Below are 16697 nucleotides of genomic sequence, written 5' to 3' on the forward strand. Positions count from 1 at the left end.
CCCTATACTACGAAATGCAAAATTCGAACTTCGTATCGTGCCGTCCCGCTGACGCTAATATAATATTATTTAAGACGAGAGTGGGAGGGACGAAGCGTTACGAACTTCGATTTTCGAATTTCGTAGTAGCACCTCAGGGCCCATTCTTTACATATTAAAATTCCGTTCGAAAGCGATGAAAAGTGATGAATTTGGTATCATCATCATAGCCTCGGCTTATATTCGTCCCACAGAATGAAAGCTAGGGCTGCAGTGTCTACGCGGATCCAGTGCGGTTTGGGAACTTACACAGGTGAATTTATTTGCGGTGTGAGCAAGTTTCTTTAGAACGTGTTCCTTCACCTTTAAGCTCGTGCTAGATAAATTTTAAATGTACCTATGTAATTTTGCACATAAGTTCCGAAAAGCTCAGATGTGCGAGCCCGGGCTCGAACCCACGGCCCTCTGCTTGAGAGATCTACCACGACTATCAGCTAATTCAATGAGGGCTATCGTTTTTTGTCTTACTAGATGGCGCACTGTTGCGTGAGGTTTTTAAGTATGGCTTTCAAAGTCTGTTATTATATACGGGTGTGAAAACAAAGTTTAGATTAAAATCATATTTAATACACCTTAAAACCGTACCATAAAAATATCGAGCATACCACAGTGTTGCATAGTCCCCGTTTTGTTCGGAAAAAAGGGAGGACAAAGGTTTCCGAAAGACAAAACTGTCTCAAAACACAGACATTCATTGCCCCGGACGGAACGCATATTTGCCATAATTAATTTCATATATTTGCAAAATATTCACAAATAATTCTAATTATAAATAAACCCGCGTAGCTCACCCAAAACTATGAGAATTGACATTTCGGAGACCTCACGCTACACTAGCGCCTCTAGTGGCGAATTGATACGCGATAGCCCTTATTAGGAGTTAACGTTCAGGGTTGGATCTAGAAGGCAAACTAAGATACGCGTCCCGTTTATAATTTTATATTTAGTAGTGTTGTAGCAATTATTAAATTAGATTTTCGACTAGTTGTGAAGACTAATTAGGGTTGTTATTTTATAGAACTTCATTCAGCACTATTTTCACCACTTTAAAAAAATAGTTTCGAGCGGCGCGATTTCAAAAATCGATCCCCAGTTGACCAAACGACGGACGACTTCGGCGCTATCGATCAGAAAAGTCTCTTGTTGGTTCTGGTTTACAATTTCGTTTCTTGATATCTGAACGTCATTTTGATAAAAGGACCCCATTATTTTTGGCGCTTTATGCTATATTTATTCAGTTCGGGACTTAAATAGACCAAGGATGTTTTGCCTGTAGCTACTCCGAAATACAAGTAAGCACTGCCTACAACTTTAAGAAAACAATATCCGTCTGGATAATTACTTAGTATTAGTAGATACGGGAATGAATTCAAACTGCATTTGCTCTACATGCAAGTTGGTCAGTAGGTCAATACAATTGACTTTGAGTAGCCTTTGAACAGTTGCTACGAGCTCTTGAGGACACACAGACAGTCTTTAGATTTTCTGAATTGACTCGAAAAAGGTTCTGACACGAATGGCATTAAGGGATGAATGACCTTCCAACAATCTGCCTTTTTAAAAATAAAACAAACGATACAGTCTACGATTGGCTAAAAAAGACCCACTAATTTGATGATTCGGTATTTAAATTTCACGCCTAGGGTCATCGAACCTAGGTCCTAATTTTTATTCTCAGCTTAGCTCATCTGCATGATATTTTCTAAGACGGCGCCGCCAACTTACTAAAGCCATCTACAGTGGCGCTGTCTGTGTTCAGTGGAATTAATAGCTGCATAGAATTTAATTAGTTCCAACTTTGACCACCGCGGATCATAGGTTGGTATTAAAGGTACGTCAGAGTTAATGCAATCAGGAAGAGACAATTGAATTAGGCGGTTCTGCTAGATGAGACGAGCGAGGGCTGCCGATCATAGACAAAAATAGAATGTGACCTGTGACTATATGAGTGATGTCATGAGTCATAAAGTAGGTGGAAGAAAATATGGTACCTAACAAGATGTTTCAATAGCATTTTAGAAATCTAGAAATTTAGAAGGAATTTAGGGCTCTACTTTTTAAACAAAATATTTCTTGGAGTCAGTAAGTTTACGTAAATAAAGTAAAAATAAGACAATATATTTTTAAATGCCGTTAACCTGATTTTATTGTGATTTTAATAAAAATAACAAAAAGGTCACTCTGCTTAGAGTTTACCCTCAGGTTTTTTTCTACAGCCAAAAGGTCTGGTTGCATAAAATATCTGTTAAACAAAACAGATAAAACAAAAAAGATTTGTTTTAAAGTGACGACCCTGTTTGTAACACGTTTGTTATCTTTGTTAATAGAACAATAAAGTGTGTCGTGTCGGGCAGGTCGCATATATCGGCTCGGACGCTGGCCGCAACGGGCGACAGCCACGGTTATCATTCTAAATTAAAAAAAAAACGCGCTATCTGTGGCATTCGTAACTTTTTAATTTGCCAGTCATTTGCATTCTCGCTTGAATGTGGAATTTTTTGGCGCGAAATAAGCAGGTTGCGGCAATGCTTGGCCTTTTGGCGGTGGCGGCCATTGCGGCTGTAGTACTGACAACAAGAGGAGCTACCCACAGCACTGAAGAAATTGTCGAAGAAGCTGAAGATGTGAGTGATGATCCCCACATTTTTTCAACGCATAGGTATGTTAGAGTTGTTATTAATTATGCTTAGTTTTGTTACAATTATAACCATTTTGAGGAGTTAAGATCCTTGTCTTCCACCACGCATCTTTCTGTTGGTACTCTCTGAATGAATCGTAAAATTTGCTTAATAAAGTCGAGGCAAAACAAATAAATAAAACTTTTAATGTAACTCTTAGCCCGGTGAGTAACACCATTATTATTCAGTTTCGTAATTTGCAATCCTTTTTCATTATTTTTAAGTTACAATAGCAGTTAAAATAGCATTTAATCTTTTCATTCAATTAGCAGGATGCCATATTATAGTTAAAATGATAATAACATTGAAAAAGCTAATGATAATGGACAAGTGAGTCACTTTGAGGAATGCATCATGCCCGTCTATATTAAAAACATCTGTCCACTTTGTACCTTGCGGCTTTATACAAGTTTTAGCCGCGGTAGTTAAAAGAGCATGTAAAAATGTAACAATTTTTATTGCGACAAAGCACGTAAATCCAGCGCTACGGCTTGCAGTACCTACCAATACGATGAGCATGCTCCCTATTGCTTATTTCGGCACAATTATTATTATTATTATTTTTATTCGACTGGATGGCAAACGAGCAAGTGGGTCTCCTGATGGTAAGAGAGGTATTGCAGATGCGTTGCCAACCTAGAGGCCTAAGATGGGATACCTCAAGTGCCAGTAATTTCACCGGCTATCTTACTCTCCACGCCGAAACACAACAGTGCAAGCACTGCTGCTTCACGGCAGGATAAGCGAGCAAGATGGTGGTAGCAATCCGGGCGGACCTTGCACAAGGTCCTACCACCTGCAAAAACTTTTATTTCTTTATTTCTTTTTAGGGTCTGCCAACAGAGCCCTTACGAGACTCCGCTGTCTGTCTGTCCGTCCGTCTGTCACAGGGCTCTATATCTTGAGCCGTAATAGTAAGACGCTTGATATTTTCACAGATTATGTATTACCGTGGCCGCTATAACAACAAATACTAAAAAACCTATTTTTGCCGTTTTTTGCTTGATATTAATAAAGCCAACAGGTAGACGCTTGAAATATTCACACAGAATATTTAGTTGCATAATCACTTCAAAAATAGTTAATTAAATTAAAATAAAATAAATGTTAAAGGGGGCTCGCATAAAACCAACTTGATTTGTCTACCTTATCATCCCAGCCTATATACGGCCCACTGCTGGGCACAGGCCTCCTCTCGGAATGAGAGGACTTGGGCCGTAGTTCTCACGCGGGCCCAGCAGGGCTACTACGAAACTCGAAAATCGAAGTTCGTATCGTACCGTCCCTCTCACTCTCATATTAAATAATATAAGCGTCAGCGGGACGGTACGATACGAACTTCGATTTTCGAGTTTCGTAGTAGCCCAGCAGTGCGGATTAGGAACTTCACACACACCATTGAATTGCTTCGCAGGTTTGTGCAGGTTTCCTCACAATGTTTTCCTTCACCGTAAAGCCTACCTACCTATAAATAATGGTTCGGAACCCTTCGTGTGCGAGTCCGACTCGCACTTGGCCGGTTTTTTAAATTATGTATTGTCTTAAGTTCTAAGACACACACACACACACACACACACACACACACACACACACACACACACAACACACACACACACACACACACACACACACACACACAACACACACACACACACACACACACACACACACACACACAAAACACACACACACACACACACACACATTAGGTAAACAGTTATTGGGACGTGAAAAAGCGCCCGAAAAGGTTCGTGCAAACCCATTGCAGTGTTGTAATTTTTCTCACGTTGGCCTGGCATAATTTATCTCAATAAAACAAACTTTAAATTCAGAAACTTTATCCGTAATAATAATAAATAAGTGCGAACCCGACGGGATCCTGCAACTAATTTTACAAAATTCTATGCAATATAAAATAGGTTTACGATTATCTTGTAAGCGCCTTTTAACAACGTGCTAGCAAATGCCTACAGCGCAGCACTTTCTAGTACATAAATTACAGTCTTAGGTAAATGTCGGGGATATAAAATATATCATTATACATTGTTTTACCGGTAGCTAAAGACATGCCATTACACACATAATAGTTGTTTGTTAGTTCTAAGAAAATTTGTACAGTATTAGGTAGGTAGGTATGTATTTGATGTTGTTTGGTGTAATTGTAACGTATTAAAATCATTGCTTTCTTCGAAAATTTTCGTATGAAATTGTAGTAGGTAACACTTGTATAAGTAAGTCCATTATATGATAAGTCCAAATAATGTGACAAATTACAATGAATTGAAAAGGAACAACAGCAGCTTTAAAAAACCGGCCAAGAGCGTGTCGGACACGCCCAAAATAGGGTTCCGTAATATTTTTCTAAGGATTTCGTATTTTATACGGAATCTTCCAAGTTTATTTTATACCTTAGGCTGCTATTTACTCATAAACTACTAATAATTCTCAAGCAAACTTAGCCGTTATAGTTTTCCTTGAAAGTTTGATATACTGACTACCATTCTGAATTTTTTCAAATTTTTCCACCCACCGGTTTACATTTTAGAGGGGGGAGACGCTCGATTTTAATGAAAATTTGCACTTTAAAGTTGAATATTTCGCAAACAAATCACTGAATCGAAAAATCGTCTTAGCAAACCCCTAATGGTCTTAAAAGACCTATACAACGATTCCCCACACTAGGGTTGGATGAGAAAAAAAAAACACCCCCACTTTACGTCTATGGGAGGTACCCTAAAAAAAATTTTTTTTGTTTTTTAATGTACCATTTTGTCGGCATAGTTTACCTATATATATTTATATCCGTGCAAAATTACATCTTTCTAGCATTGATAGTCCCTGAGCAAAGCCGCGGACGGACAGACAGACAGACAGACATGGCGAAACTATAAGGGTTCCGTTTTTGCCATTTTGGCTCCGGAACCCTAAAAAATGCCCTAAATTGTCAGGCAGTTCACGTCGAATATCCCGGGCCTTACTTTTTATCATATTCTTACAACTTTATTTTACTTCATTGATCAAGGTCTTCTAAGCTACGCAAAGCAATGCCTAATGTTTATTACCTACATATGTAATTAATTAACTATAGCACATTTTATTCGACGTTTCAAATACCTACCGATTTTTGCTTCATGAAATTTTAATTTTTTATGTAGGTACTTATTCAGATATACAGACTGTTCAATTCCTCAGCAGCTGATTCGAAAAAAATAAAATCTTTTCTTTCCAGTCTTCCCACGGAAGCTCGTTTCATGCCATCAATCGGAAACGGGCACATTGCAACCAACATCTTCAGCGACACAGTATACCTTAATGGTCTCTACAACGGGCGCAAAGGTGAAAGCCACCGAGCTCGCATTCCAGCGTGGGCGAATATCAGACTCAATTCGACTCTAACTCACCGCCCTTTCGCCCCAGTCTACAGTCTGAACACGAGAGACGGCGTGTTCAAAGTGACAGTTGATCGTGAGAGGTCCATGGTAACGCAGAGGATATACGCGCATAGGTTCTATACGAGAGCTATTGTGAATCAGATTGAAGTCTACTCGAAACCTTATGCCGGTGAGTCATTTGTCATATACAAGCTTCTCTAATCAAAGGCACTTCATATTTTTCAGATTTATTTCAAAAAACTATACCCGCACAAAGCCAAGGCGCGTCGCTAGGTAATCAATTAAAATTATGTAACTCATGGTTTACAGACGACAGAAACTTAATTTTTTACTAAATGTAAAATTGCTTTACAGTGTTTTTGTATCAAAGTAAAAAACTCTTATTAGATCGTAAATCTCAGTTTAGACCTGCAATAAATATCGTGCTAGTTGCATTAAGTAGGTACATAGCACCATTTGCGCGGCCGTAAAGCCTTCTAATTAGTAAAGTTTTCTTGCAGGCCTAAACGCCTAATCAGACAACACCAAAAACGCTTTGCTATTTAATTTAAAATAGGCGTCCATTTCAGATCCAAACTTAACCCATCACGACATCTGGATAGCAATTACTCTTATGCCTGGTCCAACCAGTGAAGATATTTTCTTCGAAACACCAATTCCTGAAAAACTTGACGAACGAATGATCTGGTCAGCTTGTGGGAAGACCAAGGAGTCTGAAGACTTGGTGTACCAGCCGTTACCAGTCGAAGTATGTGCGTACTGGACATCAGTGCCTGACCACTTAGTGGTGCCTCAGCATGGAGGGAGAGTGTTCACATTTGCCATGACTGTGGATAATAATAAAACAAAGGCTAGGCAGGAGCTGGTAAAAGGTTAGTGTTGAGTGTTTCTTGTATACCTAAGTATTTTCAGTAGAGACTGCTCCTCAGGACCAAATGTAGCATCTGTAGGATAGGATGTTCCATTTGGTACAGTTAGGTAAAGTAGTGATTTATGTAAAGTTACTGGAAGACTGGAAGGAGAGAGTCTACTATCGGGTTTTTGGCCTTAGGAGAGACTTATTTCCACCAATCTACTGCAATGGGGGCATGTTTTTTAAATACGAAAATTGAAAGAGAGATTAGATATGTAGTTAGGAGAGGCGGTTGTGCGTCCGTTTTCTTCTGTCACAGCTTCTGTTTAAAAATTTGAAGGCGATGACATGCTCATGAAATGACAATTGTTTAGATGCTAAGAGTTTTAACAATTTGAATAGATGTGTTCTGTTTTCTGTACTAGTTTATTAAATTTATAACACTGTATTTGTATAGGTACGTTCCCGCCATGAAAAACGGCTGACAGTAAATTAATAGTGCAAATACAAATATGGTAATTCCAAAGATCAATTAGTAAAGTCTGCATAGTATTGCAGGAGGAAGGAGAAGCGTTGTACCAGAAGCATGTTCGGGAATGGCACAAACTTTACGATCAGTCCAGCATGACCATCGAAGGCAACCTGAAATTGGTAAGCTTATTTTTGTAACAATAATTTTACGTTACACTTAACCAATAATTATCACAATTACAACAGAAACGGAGACAATTTCAAATTAGGTGGGTTTAACTTTGATTTGGAAGTGGTAAAATTTAGGTTTACTAATTTCGTTAAGCTCAATATTTTTTTTTATGTAAGTAGCTTAGTTTTATTTACATTTAAGTATTTACGTTTGCTTTTGTTTGGTTTATTGTTTCGAATTTGAACAAGAACGGTTGAAAAATAATCTTAACTTCAATTGTCCCTTCTATAAAGTTTTAATTTTGTAGTAATGGTACAGATTATTCGCTGGAGTTTCTTTGACAGAACTATTAAAAAAAAAACATTTGTTATGTGATTTAGTGCGATAAAAAAGTACCTAGTAGTTCCTACTGACAAAGAAACTACTGCAAATAATCCAACGATACTCTATGAATGGACCTACAAAGCTATCTACTCTTATATTCACTCTGTAAAATTACCAACGAGATCTTGTTTTAATTTCCAGTCAAAGATAATTAACGGCATCTGGTACTACTTCCTGAGCTCGCTGCCTTCGGAGTCCACCAACCAGCCTCCAGAGCGATTCTTCGGACTCAGCCCTACTGGTCTCGCCAGGGGTGGCACGTTTGAAGACTATGAAGGTAAATATAATAAAAGATATGTACACTACATAGAGCAAAAGCCGTGGTGGCCTAGTGGTTTGACCTATCGCCTCTCAAACAGAGGGTCGTGGGTTCAAACCCCGGCTCGCACCTCTGAGTTTTTCGAAATTCATGTGCGGAATTACATTTGAAATTTACCACGAGCTTTGCGGTGAAGGAAAACATCGTGAGGAAACCTGCACAAACCTGCGAAGCAATTCAATGGTGCGTGCGAGCGAAGTTCCCAATCCGCACTGGGCCCGCGTGGGAACTATAGCCCAAGCCCTCTTGTTCTGAGAGGAGGCCTGTGCCCAGCAGTGGGACGTATATAGGCTGGACAGAGCATAACTATTTCTTCTCCCAAAGAATAACCACTACTTATTACCATTTATTTGCCATTAAAAATTTTTGTTCGTGTTGCTCATTCGGTTTACCCAAGAATTAAGTTACTTCCAAAAAATCTAATTTGTATAATGTGTTTACTATTTTAAAATGTTTCTTATAGTCTTGGTGTCTATTGTCTTTTAAGTTTGTCTTTTATTTAACTTTAAATTCTCCAGGTCACAACTTTTGGGACACTGAGATATGGATGTTTCCGTCCATCCTCCTCCTGTACCCTCAATACGCGCAGAAGTTGCTTCAGTATCGACTGGACACCGCTTACGTGGCATCACAACTCGCCAAAACTACTGGCATAAAGGCTACAGGTACGTAAGATAAACCAAAACCTCTACTGAGAAAAAAAAAAGACATGCGAGTTGGAAATCTAGGGGAGAATCCTAGATAAGCGTCGAAATCCGGCAAGAAGGCATATCCACCACAAAATCTGATACTATTATGTATATGATTTGCTCCTTCTATATCCAGGTACCCTTGGGAGAGTGCCTACACTGGTATCGAAGTAACGCAGCCCTGCTGTCCTGATGTGGCAGAGTACGAGCAACACATCTCTGGCTGTATCGCTTTTGCAGCGCGGCAATATCTTGCTACCACCAGAAATGAGGACTGGCTAAAGGTACTACGAGTAGACGGTTTTTGTTAGTAAACTGACTGATATCATTTCACACATAAACAATCTTCCACTACAGATCGCGGAATGCCAGCAGATTAGGTGTTATTTATTTTCTCTTTAAAATTATAATGAGCTCTACACTTCCTCTTGTTTCCAGCACGGAGGTTGTTCCTTAGTAACACACATCGCTGACTTCTGGGCGTCTCGCGCTGTCATCAACTACACAACTGGACTCTACGATATTGGTAGTAAGTTAGTCCCAACAATAATTAATCCTGAATCAAATGTTTTGACTAATAATGTCGAGTTGCAGTACATGCCATAGGTGTGACAATCCCTTGTAACTGATAGATACGCGGCTCCGTAAGTAACGGAACTAGCGCGATATTTCTCGCACCGTTAATCTAAGAGGCATTTTAATGGATACTGCTTTGTTTGCCATCGATTGTTGATTGGATTATGTTCTTCTAGATGTTATGGGTCCAGACGAGGATCATCGGAATATAACGAACTCCGTGTTCACCAATGTCGTCGCTGGTTATTCACTGTACTTAGCACAGTAAGTACCAATTCTTCAATGATCGAATTACTTTAGTTTCTCGGCAAGCTCTTTTTCTGGTTGGAAACCGGAGGCCTTATTCTCTAAACGTCTCAGAATCCCAATCGTTTTCAGCACTACTTTGCGTCCCACCATATAGGATGTGGGTAGAAAGATATGGTGAATGCGATCGCTTTTATTTTTGTAATTTGTTTCATAGTGACTAGGTAAATTCAACCTCAAACCATTATTGCACTGATGAGGTTAAAAAAAGAGGCTTACATTTTTCTCTTCTTCTTTCACTTGTTTCCACTATAGGTCACCTGCATTGGCTGCATTAATATCTACAACAGCGGAGCGTGCAAAAATACCTGACACGTCCTACTGGCCCTAGAAAAGAGTCGTATCAGATATTTATGCACGCTTCATTGTCTCAGATATTGGAGCTGGTGACTACTCCCAATGTAAAATACCTATACAACTCTTAGGAGCTGTTTTACCATCCATTGATTAGTGTTAACTGACGGTTAAATGTGATGCCGTCTCCGTCTATTCGAACAAAACAAATAGAGACGGCATCACATTTAACCGTCAGTTAACACTAATCAATGGATGGTGAAATAGCCCCTTAATGTTCCATCAATCTTTTATAGGTACGTAGCATGCCTCTGCAAGTCCTACTTCCTGGCTAAAGATCCCGAGTCCTGGGCGGACATAGCTTGGAGCCTGGCCCTGCCGTACGATGAAGAGTTGGATTATCACCCGCAGTTCTCTGGCTACAGCCGCGGGGAACAGATCAAACAAGCTGACGCTGTGCTGTTGGGATTCCCGTTGCAGTACCCCATGAATACGTAATGCCATTATTAACCCTGTAACCACCGAATTATTACTGAGCATAGCATCTATTAGAAATTAATGCGTTTGGTTAGATCTGTTGTCGAATCAAGTGTCATTTCACTTAGTGATTTTATGTGAAAAGTGGATCAAGATTCAAGTGGTTCGATAGTATATTAATACATTATTAGGAAGGCACGGTATACTGTATGCCTTGTCTGGGACACCATAGCAGCCTGAAAATGTATTGTGGAATTGGACCAAGAGTTCAGTATTATGCAACAAATTAAATAGCCACCTCGAAAAATGTCTGGAGCGAATCGAGCTGATGGAGCATAGTTGCTCTGTTTTTTTAATATCTCGGTAATAAAAGTTATTGTTCCCTAGGTCAACGCGAGCCAATGACTTATCATACTACGAAGGAGTAACACGAGGTAGCGGGCCAGCAATGACATGGAGTATGCACACAGTGGGACACTTGCAGCTTGGAGACACGGGACAGGCCAATGCTATGTTCAACAAGAGCTACGAGGATTACGTTCGAGAGCCTTTCAAGGTATTCAAAAGTTCAATATTGATGTAGGACAAGAGTTGACTTATGTAGAGAAAAGGGTATAGTGTCTTCTCTTTTTTTTTAGTAGTTGTCTCACCGGAAATAGACCATCCATGGAACAACGCGGGTATTGAAACATATCGCAGAGTTATATAAGTTACGAAACAACATTTCATTTAGTTATCAGATTTTTGATGAACCCTGGGCCCTGGCCATATCTTTTCTCATTGTATTTTTTCGTTTCATCTTCTAAAGAACCAATTTTATATTATAATTTAAGGTGTGGAGCGAGCTCCGTCGCCCAAAGATCGGCGCAGCGAACTTCTTCACGGGGATGGGCGGTTTCCTCCAAGCCCTAGTCTTCGGTTATGGTGGCATCCGCATACATCTCGATCATCTACTGATAGACAAGCCTCAACTGCCTCCAGATACGTCCGGGTTTACTATCAGAGGTAGAGTAACCATTTGTCGTTCTTGCTCTCGTCTTGTTTAGGCATTGTATTGTTCTTTTGCCACCTACGAACTATGTGGAGACGTGTTATGTCACATCTCGATATTCAGCAGATTTATTTATAAGGATATAGGAGATATAAGGAAGGAGGATAATTATAATATGTTCAGGTTTTTCCAGTTGAGAAGGTACTAGGTACACATGAAATTAACTTCAACAACATGAAATAAGTAAACGCCTAAGCTTATGTCATAGCGCAATAATTTGTAATAATGGGTGTAGTTTCATGTTTTGGCCGGGCCGAATCAAGTTACCTCATTTTGTTATTATTAATAATACGCTGTTTACATAAACATAAATAGCAAAATAATAATATTTATTGTCATTTTTATTATTTGTTGAATCACAAATCACTAGGTATTTGTTAGTTTAGTAACATGCCTTTGCCAGACCGATAAAACATGCATTTTGCCATCAAGTTTTACCAGGCTGTTTATTTATTTCTTGTTTTAATACTTGGATAACGTTTGACACTTTCATTATATTTACGACCATATGGTTTTTTCGTGGACCTTTAAGTTCTGTCCACCTAAATTCTGGTCAATCACTGACGTGAAATTATTTTCCCAGGCCTAAAATACCTCGGCGCCAACTTAACCCTGGACATCCAGGAGACACAGAGCACGTTGTCAGTGGCGGCTGTTGACGACAACTGGCCGCTAACCTACCACGATGGCAGGAACCAGATCAGGCTCGCGGCAGGAGTTTCGAGTGAGTATTTTGCAACTATGGAAACTTCGCCATGTTTTCCACTGTAGGTAGGTACCTACGCCAAGCTTGGACACGTTGATGTCACCCCCGTCTCGTGTCTAGTTATAAAACTAGTACGTATACCGTCACTTCCATCTCGAAATAAATTAAACGAGGTGTTACTAATATACATATACTCAGTTTCCAGTTTCACTCCTAACCAAGTTTCATCTTCGATTAATTTCGCCAAATTTCGAACTTAAAGTTGGCTTCAAGAAAGTGCAAAATGCCCTTAATATATTATCGTCACTTCGAAGTCAGACTTATATACTTAATATTACTCTATTAGCTCGCATACGTGACGATACACTGACTGCAGCGGCACAAGTTTTGGCCCACTCAACTTATTTAATTGTACTATGTTTAACCTAAGTTGTCTTTTTCTTTGTAATTGTTCATTCCTCTCTTGTGCAATTTTGTCTTATTGAATAAAGATTTTATTATTATTATTAATATTATCCCACGCCCTATCATTTTTGAACGACTGTAGGTAGAGTCATTTTACGAGCCTTGTAAAAAGATATTTTTAAAGATATTAACGACTTTAATTAACTTTACATTAGCTATCATAGCAAGAGTCACAGAGAAGATAGCTCTATGATAGTGCATTCTTGAAAGGTTGAGTGCCAACAGCGATATCATCAATAATTCATAATCATCATTTGTATGGTCAAACTCGGTATATTGAGCTAATATTTTGTAGGAATTACAAGCTTTTATTTAACGTGAATCGTTTTAATGTAAGTTAATATTTATTTTGTGAGTTACCTATAGTTAGTTTCAAAATTAGGGAACCATTTTTCAACCACTTCCTATTATACTATACATATATTCGTGACCATGTTCGGTGATTTGGTGATATGGTAGTGAAATTCTAGTATTTAGGTAGTCCGGCTAGGATCGTCTCTGTAGGACGTAACTGTTCAACGGTTAATAGAATCATCTTAACTTGCATTCACCCGATATATCCGTACCTACGGATGTAGTTTGGATGACAATGCTATACAGTCAACAAATAGTACAGTCAGTCAAGTGAAGTTATTCGACTTATCATTGATAACGCAACGCAACTTTTGTTATTTTCATTAGAAGGTATCAATAAAGTCTAAGATCGAGTTAGATAGTAATATCAAATGATTAATCATCTCAGCCTATATATGTCCCACTGCTGGGCACCGGCCTCCTCTCAGAACAAGAGGGCTTGGGCCATAGTTCCCACGCGGGCCCAGTGCGGATTGGGAACTTCACACGCACCATTGAATTGCTTCGCAGGTTTGTGCAGGTTTCCTCACGATGTTTTCCTTCACCGCAAAGCTCGTGGTAAACTTCAAATGTAATTCCGCACATGAATTTCGAAAAACTCAGAGGTGCGAGCCGGGGTTTGAACCCACGACCCTCTGCTTGAGAGGCGATAGGTCAAACCACTAGGCCACCACGGCTTATGAATAAAATGATTAATAATGGCAGTGATTTTATTCTATTGATTCTAACAAAACTGCAGCTGATATCTGTCATGGAGGCCTATTTATAGTGGTTTGACAAAAACCCTCTCAAGCAGAGCATCGTAGGTCCTAGTGAGGTCCTAATGCAGGTTCGCACTTCTGAATTTTCTAAATTAGGTACATTTGAAATTTAGCACAGCTTTACGGTATAGGAAAATATCACTATAAAACCTGACAGACCTGACTGTACCTAAGTTCCTAATCCGCACTGGGCTCGCGTGGGAACTACGGGCCAAGCCCTCTTATTCTGAGTGGCCTGTGCCCAGCAGTGGGATGTGTATAGTCTGGGACCTACCGCTTTGAATCGATAAAAGATGAATCTCATTTGAGATGCCTGTACCTAAGGTTTTTTTGGAACTAGCCTGGTATTAGTGTCCCAGTGCTGGGCAAAGACCACTCCTGTTGACCTCCACACCTCTCGTTCTGGCGCGATGTCAGACTTATCCCTTGCATACCTACGTGTCGAAATCGTCCCGCCATCTTTTATTTTAATGTTCCTTTTTTATGAATTTTCAGTAACCTTGGCCGGAGAGGGGCCGTTTACGATAAAATCAGTGCCCTGGAAAGACTGCAAGGTACCCGTGGATGTGATCGGGAAACCCTACCTCCGACCGACAGGCTTGTGATGTGGAAACTCAACAGCAACAAGAAAAGGGTCCAAGTAGGGTCATACAAAGTACAAGAAAGAAAAGTTGTCTGCCCGTGGGCAAGTTTACTATTTGGAAAGAGTAGACCAGGCGCCGAATAACTATTTGCATTAAAAAAAAATAACTGGAAACGTTCTACTTCCGGACAAAGCAAGACGCGAAAAAAAATCTACGCATGGCACAAAAAAGTTCTGATGCATATAATTATTTCCGATATTTCGAATTCATAACTCCAACAGTAATTTTAAGACGGAGACTGCCTTTCGGCTGAAGATTTTAATGATGTTGAGGATTGTGTACAGGGAAGGGAACCTTCCGAGTATTTGGGTGTTCCACCCACAATTACCTATTTTATGTATTTAAGGAATCTTGCCTTTTCTTACTGCTAGTTGTAGTTTATTAATGAATTGTGATGCTAACGAGTTAAGATTTAAGCAAAACCACCAATTATATTAAACAAGTTTTTTTTAACTGAAAACTTATAGAAATTTAAAGAGCTATTAAAAAACAACCCGAATATATTCGATTATTTGAATTGTAGGTACCTAATTTTAAACATGATTGATTTCTATGAAATGAAATGGTTTTAATTAATAATTAAGTTCGATCCCGTACAAATTGCAATTAAAATAATGAACAATTACGTATTACTTTTTATTCCATCATTATATTTGATTTACCGATAACAGCTCATTTAGGTGCATACAATACTTAATCAATCAACTGATTAAAATTGTTATATTTGTTATTAAATATAACAGACGGTACCTAAGAATAATTTCAAATACCTTTTACGGTTCAAAAGTTACAGTCCTGCCACGGACGGACAGACAGACAGCGGGGCGTTGGTAATAATAATAGCTTCCGTTAATATCGCTTGGATACGAAACGCAAAAAATGGTCAAGCTTAACCCAACGAACTTAATGAGCAAAAACCCAAACGCAAACTCAAAAGAATGATCGAACTTCTTAAGTGCCTCCCACACCTACCTATTGACACGGAATCAAAGTGTTTATTAGAGATCCTGAATAAAATCCTATATACAGGAAAAATAATAAACTATAAATCCTTAAGTTGGTTTTTTTTCCTTTATTTTGTTGATTTTTAAAAGTTTGCCTCGGGGACTCAAGCAAGTTTTAAAAAAAAACGCTATTTATTATTAATAGTTTTTATTATTTCTTAAAAATATTTGGTCTTACTCTCCTTTAAGTGAAGAATACCTATTTAGTACAATTTTCAAGAAGGTTTTAAGAAAAAGTACGTTCAACAGTTCTCTTATCTCTCCAACATCCAAATACTAACATAACATTTTTATTGTATCCTGCCCACAACAGCAAATTTGATTCGATAAACGGGATGATTAATGGCCTGCAAAACAGCAAAAGAATAATTCTTCGGATAACCCAGTAAGACCAAATGTTTGTTAGAGATTTTCCTGAATAATAATCCTATCGTTTATTTTTTTAATTTAGTTGGTTCGAGTCCGGGCGAGGCAAGCGAGTTTTAGAAAATCTTTGAATGCAGTTTTGATTATTTTTAAAAATAAAGGAATGTCTCCTTTAAGTAAAAAGAGCCAACTCAATTAAGGATTTAAGGTAGTTTAGTTTTCCTCCAGGACCCGACTTATTTTTCCACACTGTATATAGAAAACTAGTTGTCCATGCAATAACAGCAAAAAGAACGTCGGTCGGTTACCTCCCATAGACCTAAAGTGGAGGTGATGTTTTTTTTCTCGAATATTGTGTGGGGTATCGTATCGTTGGATATCAGAATGGTAGTAAATATATCAAATTGACAAGGAAAATTTTAGCGGTTAAGGATTGCTTGAGAATTAAAGTAGTTTTTTAAGAGTAAATAGCAGCCTAAGGTATATAAAACATACCTAAACTTATAATATTCCGTACACAATACGAAATCCTTAGAAAAATATCACTTGATTTTTTCGTAATGGCTACGGAACCCTATCCTGGGCGTGTCCGACACGCTCTTGGCCGGTTTTTTATTTTACCTCATTCTAGCGTAGGTATAATAAAAGAAGGGACATGTAGGTAAGGTAAGGCATTCTATAAAGCAAAGCAATCAC

General features: G+C 38.7%; 1 protein-coding gene across 1 annotated transcript; it reads left to right on the plus strand.

The window, feature by feature from the left end:
- The first annotated feature begins 2401 nt into the window (after positions 1-2401).
- Positions 2402-15352, plus strand: LOC141426865 (protein-glucosylgalactosylhydroxylysine glucosidase-like). The gene is given in 15 exon segments (XM_074086089.1): positions 2402-2698; positions 5947-6278; positions 6679-6981; positions 7513-7613; positions 8131-8266; positions 8827-8958; positions 8961-8973; positions 9134-9281; positions 9436-9526; positions 9750-9837; positions 10470-10667; positions 11038-11206; positions 11484-11655; positions 12285-12425; positions 14483-15352. Coding segments are annotated over 15 exon segments (2307 nt in total). The 5' UTR covers positions 2402-2525; the 3' UTR covers positions 14593-15352.
- Positions 15353-16697: the final 1345 nt, after the last annotated feature.

The sequence above is a fragment of the Choristoneura fumiferana genome, chromosome 3, assembly GCF_025370935.1.
Source record: "Choristoneura fumiferana chromosome 3, NRCan_CFum_1, whole genome shotgun sequence".
Classification (NCBI taxonomy): Eukaryota; Metazoa; Arthropoda; class Insecta; order Lepidoptera; family Tortricidae; genus Choristoneura; species Choristoneura fumiferana.